The following is an 11877-nucleotide window of genomic DNA, read 5'->3' as shown; positions in this document are numbered from 1 at the left end:
CCAGTTCCTATACGACCAGTATCTATCGGACCAAATCAAAACGCAGATTTCGGTGCCACTTAAATGCCCGACCTGTCAATTAAAATATTTGTATTCTAGAACTGACGTTACAGACAGCAGAAGCATCACGTGGCATCGCTGGTCAACATTACTCTTGCTCGGATGGCAGCAGGTAGTCTTCTGTTAGCTAGTAGCTATCATAAGCATGGTTAAACTGCTTAAAGCTAAATGATCTAAACTGTAGCTGTATTTCACTCGAAAGGATACCAACACCGGGACAACAAATGTTTAAAAACAGTTGTGTCCATTGGACACAAATCTACTTCCCATAGCACGAGTGAGTTTTTGATCATCCTTTTGTACTTAAGTATAGGTTCAGGCACTGGTACCGTATTAAAAGTATCATTTTTTCCACCATTATCAGAAAAAGCCCAAACAATACCCAACCCTATTCAATACACAACCAACACTGAACACATGTTGACACAACTTAAAAGAAATAAAATCACACCCCAAACATTACGCCCCCTTTTGATATCAGTTTGGTAACATCAGGTGTTATGGACCGACTATGTGTGTATGTTCCTTAACTTCCCGTGTGTCCCAGGTTGGCACGTTTACGGTCTACTGCAGCGCTCGGATAAGAAGTATGATGAGGCCATCAAGTGTTACCGCAATGCTCTGAAGTGGGACAAGGACAACCTGCAGATCCTCCGAGACCTGTCCCTGCTTCAGATCCAGATGAGAGACCTGGAGGGCTACAGGGTGAGGAATGTCAGAGGGTTGATGGGTTGTATCTGGTTGCATAATAATTCTGCTTTTCATCAGCATAATGAAAGACAAAAAGAGTCAGGTTTTAGAAATATGGCAACTTTTCTTTTTAACACAAGAACAAAACGGGCTTCAACAATTTGTGGTGAAAGAACTTTCTTGAGAGCACACACTCCCATCTGTCGTTCTGGCTGGTCCAGGGCGCAGTATGGCGCTGATTTGGAGCGGACGCAGTGTATCAGCAGGCAGATATCAGGTTGCAGTCAGTCTTCACAATGTAGAACAGCTCTCTTGGGACACAGCCTGGGATTTAGATGCTTATTTAGTGCAAGGTATGAAATGGCAAGATGAAAGTCTGGTTGAAAGGATTAAAAATATGGATGGGAGAGGGAAAAGGGCGGGGCTCTGAGTCAGAGCGTATTAGGTGTTTTTTTTGTTTTGTATTGTTTTTTAAGTTCTCTCTGAGCCAGCTAGAAACATCCTGGTGTCAGAACCATGAATCAGCAAAATTGCTCTTCTCCACTTTGTGCTGCCAACCGTTGCCTCACTTTTTTTCCCCCTGTTCATCTCCTCAGCTACACATCTGAAGTTGAATCTTTTCTCACATCTTTGATGTTGAGCATGGCTAAATAGACCTTTTTTTGTTTTTTTCTTTTTCTATAGGAGACACGGTACCAGCTGTTGCAGCTGCGTCCCGCCCAGCGGGCTTCCTGGATTGGATACGCCATCGCTTATCACCTCCTGGAGGACTACGAGATGGCTGCGAAGATCATTGAGGAGTTTAGGAAAACACAACAGGTTGGACACAGTTAGACTTTAGCACTTGCAGAAAGTCTGTCCTTTTCAACCTTCTTAGAAAAGGTCAGATGTGGCGTCAGAATTGAGAAAATGCTTTAGCAAAGGGCCAAGAAGAGAGACCATGCAACACACTGCAGTGTAAGATGAGTGACAGAATTGTTGATATTTCTTGTCATGTAGTAGGTGTCTGACTTACTGACTGATGAATCAGAGTTGTAGTGTGTGCTTTGTGGCCAGTCTTCCTCTTAAAGAGTCTCAAATAAGGGTGTTGTCTCTGTCGCCTCCACATCGGTCACAGCCACAATACAGCTCTCTCTCCCTCGCTCCCTGGTGTGATCGTGATAAGACCAGTCTGCTTCCTGCTTTTGTACCAACTTAGTAATACAACAAGCTGGTGTGAAAAGACAAATGCGCATATATTCCAAGTATGATGCTGAGTTTCCTCAGAAGTAAAGATATAGAAGTCCACCCAGTGGCTTTATTTTTTACTGTTGCTTTGTCTTATACACAATGGCAATTCAACATTTTGGTCCTAATAAGCACCCTGGTCACTTATACCTAAAACTCACAACAGCAATCTGAAGAGGTCTGAACAAGCGACATTTTCATCTTCCTCTCAACTAGGGTTGTCACCATACCAGAAATCTGGCAGTTGGTACCAATACCAATAAAATTCCAAGATTGTTAATACCAAAGCAAAAACAGAAAACGGAGGCTACTCCGTATACACAGTAACATTCGCACATGTACCGTAGTTTAAATTGACTGATAAGGTGACGGACCCATGATGTGAAAATATTCATTTAAAAAGTATTATATTTCATTAGACTGAACAGTGGTGACAGTAGCCAACTAATGTTGTGAGCACCCAGCTCACGTTATGAGCTGTCACTAAACAAGCCAAGTCTGTGCAAACGTTTTGTGTGGAGTGTTGCTACAACAGATGTCAGCTGTTGCTATTCACAAACAATAACAGTAACATTTCAGAACATGAATAATTTAATGACATGTTAATGTAAAGTTAAAGCCGGGAAACTCACTCACCCTGAGTTCTGTGTACAGGTCTGGGTTCTGCCTTTGAAAAGCTTAGACAAGTTTGAGTTGTTTCCACCTGTGACACTGTTGCATATTGGTTTTTGGTTATCTATTACTTGTCTCTGATGGTCCACATCAAATACAGAATATCTCCATACACCATTCTTGCCTTTTTTTCCTTTTTTTTTTTCTTCCACAAGTTGCGGTGGACCCGTATCTGCTGCTATTCCACGTGTTGTTGTTCGTGTTTACTGTGCCTGCCTTCTTCTCTTTGAGTTTGATGTCAGACTACAACTCTTATAGTTATATATATATATATAATTTGGCATCAACCTGGTACCGAAGTATCGGTTCTCATGACAGCCCTTCTTTCAACATAACACAGGGATGACTTGAGCGCCTTCAGACTAATGTAAAGGCTGCAGCAGCACAACATGCAGAGAGAGATTAAATGCACATCCTCCCCTGAAATAAATGTATTATCTCAGTCTTCATTTTTTATGAAAAACAGCCCTCATACAGCTGCATTAATAATTTGACCAACGATATCCAACAAAACACTTTATATACAGCATGTGAGCTAACATGAATTGGTCTCAACTCACGTCATGTCATTCATTCTGTCGGATATTGTAAAACAGAGCAGAATGAAACAGATGTGAAAATGTGCAGTGTTACATATTCCATGTCTGAAAAGGGCTTGACATCTCTCCCCCCTTGTGTTGTCTTACCAGACATCTCCCGACAAAGTTGACTACGAGTACAGCGAGCTGCTGCTGTACCAGAACCAGGTCCTGAGGGAGGCAGGCCTCTATAAGGAGGCGCTCGAGCATCTGTCCAACTATGAGAAGCAGATCTGTGACAAACTGGCAGTGGAGGAGACACGAGGTGGGTCACTGCTTCATACTCTTAATGCCACTCTGAAACCAGAGCCTGACTCACCAATTGAAAACAAGGAGTTTAACTTTGTTTTCAGACGGTGGGTTCAACATGGTAGTAATTACAAGTAATTACAGTTTAAAGGTTAGATATGATTAAGCACAAGGCAATGGCTTAGCTTTACCTTTTTGTACACAGTGTGAGATATCTTTACCCTTTACTCTGTAGTTGCTCTGTACAAGCTGCATCGCACTAAGACGATGTTGATACTGGGGTGAGGTTGTTTTTTAATCGTCTGTATTTTTCAAGATTACAGTTGATTCATTTTAGGTTGAATCTGAGCAGCTTCTAACAAGTTGTACATTTAGCGTGGACTCAGACATTAGAGCTCCTCTTCTCATGCTTCTGTAGGAGAGTTGCTGTTGAAGCTCGAGCGTCTGGACGAAGCAACAGAAGTGTATCGTCGTCTGCAGGAGAGGAACCCAGAGAACTGGTCCTATTACCACGGCCTGGAGAATGCCCTAAAGCCAAGTATGACACTCTATTCTTTCTAGCATAATCTTCTCATCACTTACCATTGAAATATCTACACAAGCCACATCTGTCAACACTGTACTGACTTTTCTTGCCCTTTCAGGCAGTGTAGAGGAGAGACACAAGATCTATGAGGAAGCCTGGGAGAAGTTTCCCAAAGGACTGGTTCCTCGTCGGCTGCCCCTCAACTTCCTCTCTGGTGAGACCAATAATATATCTCCTCCCAGCTAAACTTAAAATCTCAGTCCATGTGGTCAGAATATAATACCAGACAAGTAGCTGTATTCATCCTTAATTGTTAAGGTCTTCATTCATTTGTGTTCATGATATTTGGACCTTCACTTTTTTTGTTTAATATTTTATTCCTCAATTTTAAAAAATCCTCTAATGAATATTCGTAAATATGTTATATAATCCCGTCTGTCTCACCCTGTTTGTCTGCAGGTGAGAAGTTCAGAGAGTGTCTTGACAGATATCTGAGGATGAACTTCAGTAAAGGCTGTCCGCCTGTCTTCACCACACTCAAATCACTGTACAACGACAAAGAAAAGGTGACAGCACTACTGCTAGAGATGTCTGCTGACTGATCCAAATCACAGTGACACTTTGTCCTCACTTCACTTAAAACCAGCTGACAGGATGCACTGAAGGAAGTGAGGTCAAACCGGAGGAAAGATACTACTGTGTTAGATTAGTTACTCTGAAATATTCCCTCACTTCCTGCTGCAGGTGAGATGATGAACTTTGTCCTCTCTTTTTTCGCAGGTGGCAATAATAGAGGAGTTGGTGGTCAGCTATGAAACCTCATTAAAAAGCTGTAGAATGTTCAGCCAGAATGGTGAGGAGAAAATTTGATTTATGATTCTGAATTCATTCATTCAATTCTTTTCAACCAATAATATTGAGTTGCTGCACACATGTAGTGTAATGTACATCTTTTAAATTCCTGAATTAATTATTGTTATTAATTTAGCTGTTGCAGTCATTTGTTTACAAGCCTCAAGGCATAAACCTACAAATCTGCTTTCTACTGTCACAGATGATGGAAAGGAGGAGCCACCGACCACGTTGCTCTGGGTGCAGTACTTCCTGTCACAGCACTACGATATGGTTGGCCAGCAGACACTGGCTTTAGAATATATCAACGCAGCCATTGAGAGCACGCCTACGCTCATTGAACTCTTCCTTATCAAAGCCAAGATTTACAAGGTACCATATCCTGCACATTTGTGTGTTTGTTTACTGTTCCATATGTAACTGAGGAGCATTTCTCAGTTGCCATCTTGTTTCATGATTGTTGTATTGACCTTTTCCCTCCTGTAGCATGCTGGGAACATCAGAGAGGCTGCTCAGTGGATGGATGAGGCCCAGGCTCTAGACACAGCTGACAGATTCATCAACTCCAAGTGTGCCAAGTACATGCTGAAGGCTGGCATGATCAAAGAGGCTGAGGAAATGTGCTCCAAGTTCACACGGGTGAGAGAACTACGTGTGGCTGTGCACACAAGTACACACTTGACAGCTGACAAGCTGAGGAAGACTTCTAAATACAAGTCATGGATGTATTTTTTGCTAAGTCCATTCATGAAGGAGTACAACCTTGGACCCATGGCCCTTAGAAGTATAAATAACTGAGGGTGGGATTTTTTCTTCACTGATTATTGACTTGTGGCTGATTCAGACAGGAATGCACACACAGAATGACACTGCAATAACAGCGCAACTCATTTATAATACATACTATCATGTTTCTGAGTTAATAATGTTAATGAGCAGAAGACCAGTAGATAGAAAGAGGTTGAGTGTTCAGGTACATGTAATGAGTGTTTTAAGTAACATAACTGATGTCTCTGTTTCTGTGTGGGGTTTTTTTTTTTTTTTTTTGCAAGAGGAGGAACCAGAGGCTGAGATGAGTAAAATAAAACACAAAACCAAGTTAATAAAATAAAATAAAAAAAAGCTGTATAGTAATGCTTTTTTTTTTTTTTTCCTTGTAATATAAATGCCCACTAAACATAATCTGCTCTAGCTCAATGTACTACAAATGTTTCTTTTTTTAAAATACAGAAGATGTCAGTATTGGTCCTTAGTTCTGTTGTAAACATTGTGATATACAGCAAAAACCTGTTTCTTCCAAAAGCATCTATCATATTCTCCTCCTAAATCTCTGTTTAATTGTGACAACACAGACTTCTTGGTGCCTTTTAATGAAATAAGAAGCAAAAGAGTTCACATACAGGCTAAACCTAAACAAGCCTGGTCATGAGTGTCAGCATAATTCTAGATATAAATAATAATAAAAGCTTGGTAATAAATGTCAAAATAACTAGTTGACATCATCATTGACCAAGTCCTTGTCCGTCATTCACTTTGCTCATCAATATGTTTTTATTTTGTCTTTGTCCAGGAGGGAGCATCAGCAGTGGAGAATCTGAATGAGATGCAGTGCATGTGGTTCCAGACGGAGTGTGCACTCGCCTACAAGGGAATGAACAAGTTTGGGGAAGCCCTCAAGAAGTGCCACGAGATCGAAAGGGTGAGTACTTCCCGCCAAGGATTATACTCTGCAAAATTAACATGCTATGTTGGAACAAGACTCTTTTACCAGCTGCATGAAGTCTTTTTATGTATTCATCAGATATGTTATTTTTGACAACTTTCTTCTCCCACCAGCATTTTGTGGAGATCACAGACGATCAGTTTGATTTCCACACCTACTGCATGAGGAAGATGACGCTACGCTCTTACGTGGACCTACTGAAGCTGGAGGACGTGCTCCGGATGCATCCCTTCTACTATAAGGCTGCCATCACCGCCATCCAGATCTACCTGAGCCTCCACGACAATCCCCTGACTGACGACAGCAAGGAGCTGCAGGCTGACACTGGTGAGAGGACAGAGTCTGGACATGTCTTTGTGTAGAGAGTAAAGTCAGACGTGCATTCCTATTAACGCTACCGAGCTGTCGAATTAGTTTCTCAGTGTTTTTAAATGTTCTGCTGGACAAAGAAAAGGAGAAGATTAACACCACTAATCTCTTGTTTTCTGTAGCGAATCTCTCGGACAAAGAGCTGAAGAAGCTTAGGAACAAGCAGCGGAGAGCCCAGAAGAAGGCACAACTGGAGGAGGAGAAGAAGAACGCAGAGAAGGAGAAGCAGCTAAAGAACCAGAAGAAGAAGAAGGAGGATGATGATGAGGAGATCGGAGGGCCCAAAGAGGAGCTCGTTCCGGACAAACTGGTCAAGGTTAGTGTTAGATAGCTCAAGAGCTAAATCTGTTAAGTTCGTGTGGAAAGTTTCTTTATTTAAGTTCCTTTTTATTTGTGACTGTTACAGGTAGAAAATCCACTGGAAGAAGCCGTCAAGTTCCTGATGCCTCTCAAACACCTGGTCAAAGACAAAATTGACACACACCTGCTGGCTTTTGAGATCTACTTCAGGAAAGGTTGGAGCACAAACTCATTTTAATTTTCTGTGTTGATATTATGTCGCTTATCTTTCATTTCTCCTTTGCACACTTACACTATGTCTCCTTTCAGAAAAATACCTGTTGATGCTCCAATCAGTGAAGAGAGCGTTGGCCATTGACCCAGACCACCCATGGCTACACCAGTGTCTAGTACGCTTCTTTAAAGGAGGTAAGACAGGGGTTGATGAATAATACCACAATGCCACCAGATGTAGTAGATCTTTTTAAATTGTTGTTTTTTAACCTAACTTTTTCCTTTTTTTCCCCCTGTAAATCGCCATTCTCATCCTTGTCTTTTGTTTTTCTACACTCCTCCTTCCACCATTGTTTCCTTCTGTCTCATCCTCCTCTCCTCCCTCCTCTCAGTCTCGGAGAGCAAGGACCTGCCGGAGGTGGTCAGGACGGTGCTGAAGCAGGAGATCACCCGGCTGTTTGGAGACAGCAATGCTAAGAGCTTCAACCAGGCCTACCTCAGCAAGCACTCCAACTCCATACCACACCGACTGGCTGGTAGGCCTCTAACACACACACACACACACGCGCGCACGCACGCACGCACACACACACACACACATGCACGCTCTCACACAATGTTATTGAAAATTTCCTTTTCTAGTATAGAGGGTTGAGCTCTCTTCCTCCATGCCCATCAGCAAACCTTCGTACAACACTGAAATCCCTCGACCACAGTGTCACACCTACTCTACTTTGTTCAGAGGACACGTTTCACACATTTGCTTTCTTAAAATAATCTCTTACTTGCAGATACCAAAAAACGATGTAATTTCTTCAAGTCATATTCCTCCTCTTTAGTCGTAAAAATTTTGGATTTCACTCCTACACACACACACACACACACACACACACACACACACACACTTACTTGCCCTCAGACTTTCTTGTCTCCCTCCTGCAGCTGCGAAGATGATGGTGTATCTGGACTCACTGACAGAAACGAAGGCAGCGGAGCTGGCCACTGCACTAGATGAGTCACTCAACAACAGAGGCATACAGGTGTGTATTTATGGAGTTAGTCCTCTCTGTCTTTATGCTAAGCTAACCAGCTGTTGGCTTCAGTAACAACCATCCCTGTAATGTAAAATGTATATGTTACTGTGAACGGGTCTGTGGACTGTGAAGAAAAACAACTCCCTATATGAAAATATTTTTTTTAAATTTAATTTCTATCCTGTTCCTTCCCCTTCAGATCTGTACGGAGGTCCTGGAGGGTCTTCGGAGCGGTGTCCTGGGCGACTGTAAAGACCGTGTGGAGCCGTATCGCGCCGAGTGTCACAAGCTTTACCCCTATACGTTAGCTTTCATGCCCCCTGGATATGAGGAGAACACCAAGATCGCCAATGGAGACGTTTCCACGGAAACGGAGGAGCTAGCCAATGAGATGTGAGCATGACAGAACAACAGCGGATGAGAAAAGGAATTGGGCCGAGCACGGAGCCTTGTGGTACGCCTGGCAGCCATTTTGTAGAGCCAAACACGGGAAGCAAAAATGGGTGTTTTGTTCTTTGGCTCATCTTAATTGGGTCTGACCTGGCATGGCTTGGCTCTCTCCCACATGGTGAAAATCAGGACTGTGTGTGTGTTGAGGGCATGTGTGTTTGAGTGTGTGTGTGAGTGCATGTGTGCAGTTGTGTATATTAGTGGGAAAGGGGGGGAAAAGAGGGAGATAACAAAACGGCCATTTTACTTTTTTAATCAAGCTGACAACCATGCTGAATATGAAAACAAACAATAGTTAATGGCAACCTGTTGGGATTAACTGTGACACGGACTGTCGGTTTCCTCAGATGATCAGTAACGGTAACAGCAACCACTCGAGTTTGACTCAGTGCTGCTTCGACACACGCCTGTCGCATACTGTGTTCCCTTATTTTAAAAGAAAAGCTAATTTAAATGAAAATAGGACACAACTGTCACTGGGGATGGGAGACTGAGCTGAGTGGATCTGATCCCTGACAGATCTGTAGGAAGCTGAGAAGGAAGAGTTATTGAGGACCTAAAGTAGAAACGGAGGACATCCAGTGACCACAGGTGTATCTGTGTCTGCTGTAACGCTCCAGTAGACCGCAGATCTACATGTGGCAGTGCAGTGGAGTGTGTGAGGAAGGCCCGATCTCTGCGGGGGCCACAGCCCAGAGAAAGTGGAGAAAGTGCCCTCACATGTGAACAGTTTGTTGGTCAGACTGTGCTTCCCTCATTGTTCCTGGTTCAACATGGGAATATGTAATCCTGTCTGTTTATAATGGAGCACCTTGTAGCACAGAATAAAGGTTGTGTGTTGTGCTCCGTTTCAAATACACTGCTACTCTTAACCTTTTTACATAGTTCTGAGAGAGTTGGATAGATCTAAGCAATACCATAGACACCTTTCTGTCCTTAATGGATCCATGAAACTCTTATTGATGGTGGTTACACTGAGCCTCCTGGCAGAGTCACTTGTGTTGCTGCTGCTGTCACTGTTCGAAATGGTTTTATCTGCATTAACACGGCGACTCTGACAGTCGAAGTGGAAACCAGCATCCAGTACATCTTACTTCAGAGAGCTCCTCTCTGCTAATACATATGGCTCCTCTAAAGGTCAGAGTTCAGCATCGAAGCCTGTTGCCCGACGATGACAGAAGTGAAAATGTTACAAAGCAACTAAAAACATCTGGAATTTATTTTACTTCTGTTCTCCCTTTTTTCCCAATAATTTCTTTTCTTACCCTTTTTCCTCTAATTTGGGATCTAATGTGAAAGATGAAATCTGAGATGGTGATGTATGATATCTCTGGAATTTTGTATTAAAACCAAATGAAAGAAAACAGCTGACTTCTTTGCATCTGTGTATGTGTAGCCGCTGTTCCCCTCACTGAGCTGCTGGTGTTGTGAAAGGGAGAGTTGGCATGGATCAGTTTAGACTCGTCACACACTTGGTCCTCAGATGTAGCCACTGTATATAAAATACATTGTTTATTAGTTAAAAGGTTTTGTATTTACAACCGACTCAAAGACAGAGCTGAATCGACGCAAGCTGAGTATTATTTTTCTCCAGTTTCATTCTAATATAAAAAATGCTAATGGTGATTCTTTCGTTACCCAAGATGCAAATGATTTTGATACTTTTTTTTTTTCTCATAAATGGTCTGAAATTTTTGTACAACATATTCTAGGATGAAGACAAAGATCAGTTGTGTAACTGGCCTCCAGGGAACAAGTTTAGCACTTCACTTTGCTACCTGTTCTATTGTCCCCTCTGCACACACTAATTCATAACATGTTTATTTTTGAGGCCCAATTGTAAAGCTTATTTTTGTCATATTGCTAAGTACATGCATGGCCTGAAAATACAAAGTTCCTTTTCATATTTTGCTCTTTTTGTTGTTAGAATGACATCTACTGGCATGTTCAACAACAGAATTTGTATTGGACAGTTCCTTCTCTGTGTCCGACCGGGTCTGAGGACTGAGGTATAGTTGCAGGTTCTAGTGAACCAGAATTGTACCAAATACATCAAAGCACAGATTCAATCTGCTGTAGTCTGTTCAGACTGGGTCTCTGGGCTTCCCGCTGTGATGTTTTGTATCAACACTGGCATAGATCCCAAATGTTAATAAAAAAAATCCAGATGTGGATCATTGTTACAACAGATGTTCTTTGACTGACCATTCATTTGTGAGCAACTATTTTGTGAGAAACTATTGTCAACATGTAGCTTTCATAAAAAGCTTGTGTGTTACCTTAAAGAGACACTAAACACACTTGTGTCAGCTAGACATGGTGGAAATGACATTGAGAGTCTTAAGAGACATAGAAGAGCGGTATCCACAGATACTGCAGACAGAAACATGACTGCAGAGGAAATCTACCAACAGGCGGCACCACCACCCTGCTCCTGTGGCTGCCCGGGTGAGGGTGACTGAGGGTGACGCTGTGGTCATGAATCTGGTTGTGGTGTGGGGTTGATCCAAAAGGATGATCTGTTGCAATCTACAGAGTTTAAACCAGCATGAAGGTGAGAAATCCCTGCTCCCTAATAATCCTAAAAACTCTCTCTGTCTAACAACAGCCACTAACGGGTAGAAAAATGAAAACACAGGTGTGAAACTACAACACGTGTATCAGAAAGAATATTCTCAGATTAATTTATTGTGTTTATCTGTCCAGAAACTGATTGGTGAACTCGCCAGTCTCAGACTCCACCTCCGTGCTGGCAAAGTTAGAGAAAGTCTGTGGCATCTCTCTCTCCTTTCGTTCACGCTGGTCAACGCTGTGGTAAGTTTACCAGCAGCTTGTGGTCGGACTCTACCTGCAACAGAAAGCATGTTGTTCCCTTAAGTCTCGCTGTGTCGTTGTTTACACCGGTGACGCTAAACCGCTGACTGTATAAACGAT

General features: G+C 42.4%; 1 protein-coding gene across 1 annotated transcript; it reads left to right on the top strand.

The window, feature by feature from the left end:
• The first annotated feature begins 564 nt into the window (after nucleotides 1-564).
• LOC111655471 (N-alpha-acetyltransferase 15, NatA auxiliary subunit-like) lies at nucleotides 565-11131 on the top strand. The gene is made up of 17 exons (XM_023406893.2): nucleotides 565-765; nucleotides 1435-1569; nucleotides 3339-3492; nucleotides 3895-4014; nucleotides 4121-4216; nucleotides 4462-4568; nucleotides 4783-4855; nucleotides 5057-5226; nucleotides 5341-5493; nucleotides 6425-6553; nucleotides 6691-6904; nucleotides 7069-7262; nucleotides 7353-7461; nucleotides 7556-7654; nucleotides 7852-7995; nucleotides 8402-8499; nucleotides 8693-11131. The coding sequence occupies exons 1-17, from the start codon at nucleotides 580-582 to the stop codon at nucleotides 8888-8890; spliced, it is 2379 nt and encodes a 792-aa protein (XP_023262661.1). The 5' UTR covers nucleotides 565-579; the 3' UTR covers nucleotides 8891-11131.
• The last annotated feature ends 746 nt before the right edge of the window (nucleotides 11132-11877 follow it).

Source organism: Seriola lalandi, unplaced genomic scaffold (assembly GCF_002814215.2).
Source record: "Seriola lalandi dorsalis isolate HSWRI2012SDOR001 ecotype SW California unplaced genomic scaffold, Sedor1 jcf7180002054318, whole genome shotgun sequence".
Taxonomy (NCBI): domain Eukaryota; kingdom Metazoa; phylum Chordata; class Actinopteri; order Carangiformes; family Carangidae; genus Seriola; species Seriola lalandi.
Note: the sequence above shows the minus strand (reverse complement) of the source record. Positions and strands in the feature narration are given on the sequence as shown.